Consider the following 5,194-nt stretch of genomic DNA (forward strand, 5'->3'; position numbering starts at 1 on the left):
CAGCCCATTCTAATACTGAAAGAAGTAGTTATGATCAGAACTACGGTATCCATCTTCTGCTCTCATACCAACTCAACACTCTTTCTTGTATAAGGAGTCATTAAATTTTTTAAATAGTTTGGAAGATATCAACTCACTGCAAAGCTCGATATAACACGAAAATTCAGTCATGATCTAATTAATCATTTTCTGATAGAAATTAATGTTGTAAAAATGAATAGGAAACACTAATGTGTGCCGTTAAGTCATAATATAAGTAAATAAATAGCGAAAGAATTTCAATATCACTAATACCTATTATATTAGAAATAATTCCTGATACTAAGCACAGCATTTATTATTCAAATACATCGTACGTTAATAAAATAAATAGTACCAGCAAAATCTTCTTACCAGTCACTTAATTATACACTGAGGTTCTTTTCATGGATTAAAGCAAATTCCTCTGTTACCACACCATACTTTCATTCTGAAAATAAAGTATGTATCTTAACCATAAAAGAGGCCGATATAAAGTAGAAAAATTATCCATTCCATAGCTTGCTTTATAGTATGCCGTCTTGCCTAATTGATTTCATTACAATGTCAAGCAGTTTTTAATTGAAAATTTTATCAGTGTGTAAAATCCATTAAGTAACCAAAGTTTTTCATTTATCATAATCAGGCCTAATATGCTTAATTAGTCTAACGTGGTATCATACTGCTTAGATTAAGAGATTTTTAGGCAATCTTTAATTGCGGTAATAAAATTTACCTTTCTTGTTAAGATCTGCTAAATATTAGAAGGTTTATATTCACGGTGTTCCAGTCTTATGTATATCCTTGTATGTGCAATCATACATATTTAATTATATAGAAACAGAAACTCGTCACTTTTCATTGCGTGATGAATAAAGACTATACAGTGCAATCGATGTATGATATACATTCACTATCCTTAGTTTAAGCTGATAGCTCAGATTGATTTATAAAACAAAATATACAGAGTTCAGATAACAACATGACTTTAACGCTAAAGATTAATATATTTCAGTTAGTTATGAACACAACCCTAATATTTATCAAGTAATTTAGATTATGAAAGCAGTTCTATTACAGATTACTCACAAAATAAGTAAAATTATGCAAGTAAACTTATATGTGCAACATCAATTAAAACTTTTACTAACACAATTACGACTACATACTTAATTTATACTTTGCTATGTGTATTCAGGTATGATACTAAAATTAATACTATTCACAATTGTCACGTTCTGTAATAGTTACATAATTAGTATGTTACCTTCTTTCTATATATGGTTAAATATCACGATGTTATCACGTCAGGCGTATATAGATGTAGTTATGGTACTATATTAAGGTTATCTATATATGTATTCTCATGTTGCCATACTTGGCATGATAGTCTATTTGTAATGACTAAACTAGGGAAACCTTTCTGTTAGTGATGATCTTGTGATCTACGTCAGTAGATCAAAGGTCACAATAAAGAAAGTATATAAACTCTTCATTTTAACAATAAAGTTAGTTCTTCAACTTAATTACTGGGTCTCCTTGCTGAGTTGCAGATCTAGTACTTGTTACAAAATTTGGAAGTTGTAACAACAATACTCTAAGGAAAACTAGTATTTCTTGTAATTTAATTATATTATTTGATAACTTAATGTATCAAATTAACATGCGAGTTCATTTTGATCACAAAATTACGATCCAAAAGTTATCTTTGATCATTGATTTATAGGGATTAAATTTTAATCTTTATTGTCATTTCTTTGTCTCATTGCAATTATTCATGGTGCCTTAATAAATTAAGAGAAGTAACATTGATCAGTCATTGCTATAAAAATATTTGGGTAGAAAAGGGTAATAATCACTCGAAAGGTTTGTTGTAGTGGGGTAGACGATCGGTAATTTTTTTGGATAGCATGTAAAATGATGATCATGATATCTAGACGACCATAAAAATAGCCGTAAATAAAACAGCATTATTAATTTAACAGTTGTAATTGACGGCCAATAATTGGCTTACAATGATAACAGTAAAGATAAATCATGAAATACACTACTCGTTCTTAAACAAGCAAACTTCACCCACACTTTGGAATAGAACATACAAAAATATCATGTAGATAAGCAAGAAATGCATGTCCATTTTTTCATAATTGGCTTAAAAATATGCAAATGTGGGAGCAATACATTATCTCCACATGGTTATCATGTACGTGCTATTACAACTTGGCCCGGATATCAGCATGAAGAGGCTTCAATTCCCTCAGCTTAGCCAACAAGTAAGATTTGCCTTTTGCAACAAAATGGCCTCGGAAAAATTCCTGTAATATATTATAGATAAGGTAATAATGTGATCAGTTTGTTTCAATTTCTATTCCTAACTCTATTCATCTTTAATCGTAGTAGGGTTAATGTAACGGAAAAGAGTTAATGGTAGTGTTGTAACCATTTATATGCAAACATTGGTTAAGTATTAGCGTTATAAATGATGATGTATTAAGTAAGATTATCCTCAATCATAGAGCAGCGACTAATAAATACTACTGCTATGAGATCATTTGTAACGGAAATATAATACAATCATACTGAGAGTAGATTTTGCCTGTTTTAATATATTAGCAATGAATAGATATTAGTAATGCAGTATCTTCTTAGTAATTAAGGTAAAAATGCGAATATACTTGTAATTAACAAAACATATCTATAAATAGCATAAATCTAGTAACCAAGGCAAATAACAGATTATTGCAGACAGTAACAGTAAGTGGAAAGGATGAAGATATATTGCAAACTAGGTATTCTTAGAATCTGGTTCAATGTCGCATGGCAATACTAATGTTTACTTTAATAATGCCTCGTAATATTTATTACTGAAGGTAGATGAAATTTCATATTTCATTTAAAACTGAAAAACAGAACCATATAAGGGAATCACTATGACGACAATATTAATGTAGCTGTGTTACTATTATGAAAAGCCAATATTGAAATTTCCTTTTAGTATCAATCATAATTGTATTGGTTCTCTATCGTTTCAAAAGTATTTAGTATCATAGTAAGATCAAAAAGTCATATCAACGCTATATTTAAGGTGCAATAGAAATCAATCAAAACTAGGCTAGGAATTCATAACAATAAATCAAATTACTTAAATTACATCCATCTATCAACTAACCACAGGTGGGTTTTGTAGTCCAGTCATTATGTTCTCAAAGTTATCGTCCGAGCCGAAAAACATTAAATCGCAGGGTTCTAATTTAAGTAATCAAAAGTTTGATATTTAGCATTATATCACTGTAATTTTAAATTTGCGGATACAAAGCGAATAATTTACTATTACCAGCACAGAAATTTCAGCCCGACATATAACGGAAACCATTAAATTTTTTAATAAAATACAGACATGAAAGCTCAATCGCGAAAATTTCGGGCACTCAAAATGAGTTTGTGATAAACTTATTCCTCGATAATATAAGTTAATAATAAAGATATACGTATATCTTACATGAGACATATAATAATTTAATATTAGTGATTTCATTACCATTGCCTAAAGCTAGATCATACTATCTTAATTAAGACTACATTCCAGTCTTTTACGATACAGTAAATGCAATTTAAAATATATCCGTACAGAAATTTTCTATTGCTACAGTAATTTCCGTGGAATACATAGTAAATACTATCTTGGCTTAGAGTGACAGAAAAATTTCTATTCTGGGGCTGTTAATAACGGCTAAAAGGTATCTTGTATCTGACTAACACCGTATTAAAAGGTAATTTTATGCGGTAAAGTATTACAATAATCTTTTTACGTTCGCACTAAATTAGAAAAGTTTTTAATTTGAATACGATTATAGAAATCTCTATCGCTAAGATGATCTATTTTAGAATATATTTAGAAAACGTCCTAATTAAGGTATTTATTGGAAATCTCTGATACTAGACTGATCTATGTACAATCAACATCACTGGATGTTAGCTCCAATTTTCAGAATATTTCCTATTTCGGGATACTACTAACGGCTTAAATATGTATGCTGATTATTTATTTTTGAAAGGGTATTTCGTAAGTAGATTAACCTGATTTATCAGTTTGTCGAACAGTTCCTGATCCATTTTTCAAATCCAAAACCCAAAAAGCATATTGAGATTGTGCGGTTGGACGATTATAGACACCGTGATTGAAGACTTTAAATAGAAATACGGCCTGGACCTTACTAACAATTGCTTCACCGTGTGTCTAATAACGAATGATTCAATGGATATGATCAGTTTCTTGATAGACAAAGTATTACTAATAAGTTTACTGAACTTTTACTGTATTCATTCCTTTTTAATTTAAATTTAAATCTATTATTTATTCCATCAATCAATAGCTAATAAATTTCTGATCATAACGCTGTCTATTTTCAAGTTACTGCTAAATTCTTCGATAGATATCGGAATAAGCTTATCAACAAACAAACGCAGATGTTAACCAGGATACTATACTTTCGTTACACGTCTACTTTAAAACTTATACAACAGCACTAATTAAAGTATTTAAGTTAATTTACGACAAAAGCCTGAGTAGAAGCTCACTAGCTATACAGCTTTACATTCAATAGTGTAAACCGGATTTAATTCCAGGATACAGCAACTATCATTTTCAGTTGTATTTAAAACAGAAACCTCTACAGTTCCTATTAAGATACAAGCAGTACCACATTTTACTTTTAAATGTGGCCATTTTATCGAAATATTACAATAATCAGGCAAGATTAATAGAATATATACGCTTAAGAGATAATGTGGCAAGCTGTTTGAGCTAACTAATCCGTTTAATACCTTTATGTCATATATATTAGTGCAATAATTACAGCAATTTTATCTTATTGTAGAACAGCTAAAAATATATAAATTGACTCGGTAATAATAATTACAATTAGGATGTATATGTGATTCACTTCCTAGTTAAGCTCTACTGCTAATCTTAAAGCAAAAAATCTTCTACTCTCTAAATTTGTGCACTTATACTATCAGTAATATAGAAACGTTATACTGTGATCAATTGGGTTGGAGCAGCTTTCAAATGGATACTGACCGGTAATAGTCTTGCTAATTCTTCGAAAATAACCTTAGCTTTGGTACCCTCGCCCTTGAAAGTAGGCACTTCAACATCATTAGCCATTTCACCCAT

General features: G+C 29.9%; 1 protein-coding gene across 1 annotated transcript; it reads right to left on the reverse strand.

Annotated features, from left to right (window-relative positions):
* Positions 1–2,231: 2,231 nt before the first annotated feature.
* On the reverse strand, positions 2,232–5,194 carry TRIADDRAFT_59382 (uncharacterized protein; the record flags this gene model as incomplete). The annotated part of the gene is made up of 4 exons (XM_002115401.1): positions 2,232–2,333; positions 3,188–3,264; positions 4,096–4,255; positions 5,099–5,194. The coding sequence occupies 4 exons, from the start codon at positions 5,192–5,194 to the stop codon at positions 2,232–2,234; spliced, it is 435 nt and encodes a 144-aa protein (XP_002115437.1).

This window comes from Trichoplax adhaerens, genomic scaffold (assembly GCF_000150275.1).
Source record: "Trichoplax adhaerens TRIADscaffold_10 genomic scaffold, whole genome shotgun sequence".
In the NCBI taxonomy this organism is placed as follows: domain Eukaryota; kingdom Metazoa; phylum Placozoa; class Uniplacotomia; order Trichoplacea; family Trichoplacidae; genus Trichoplax; species Trichoplax adhaerens.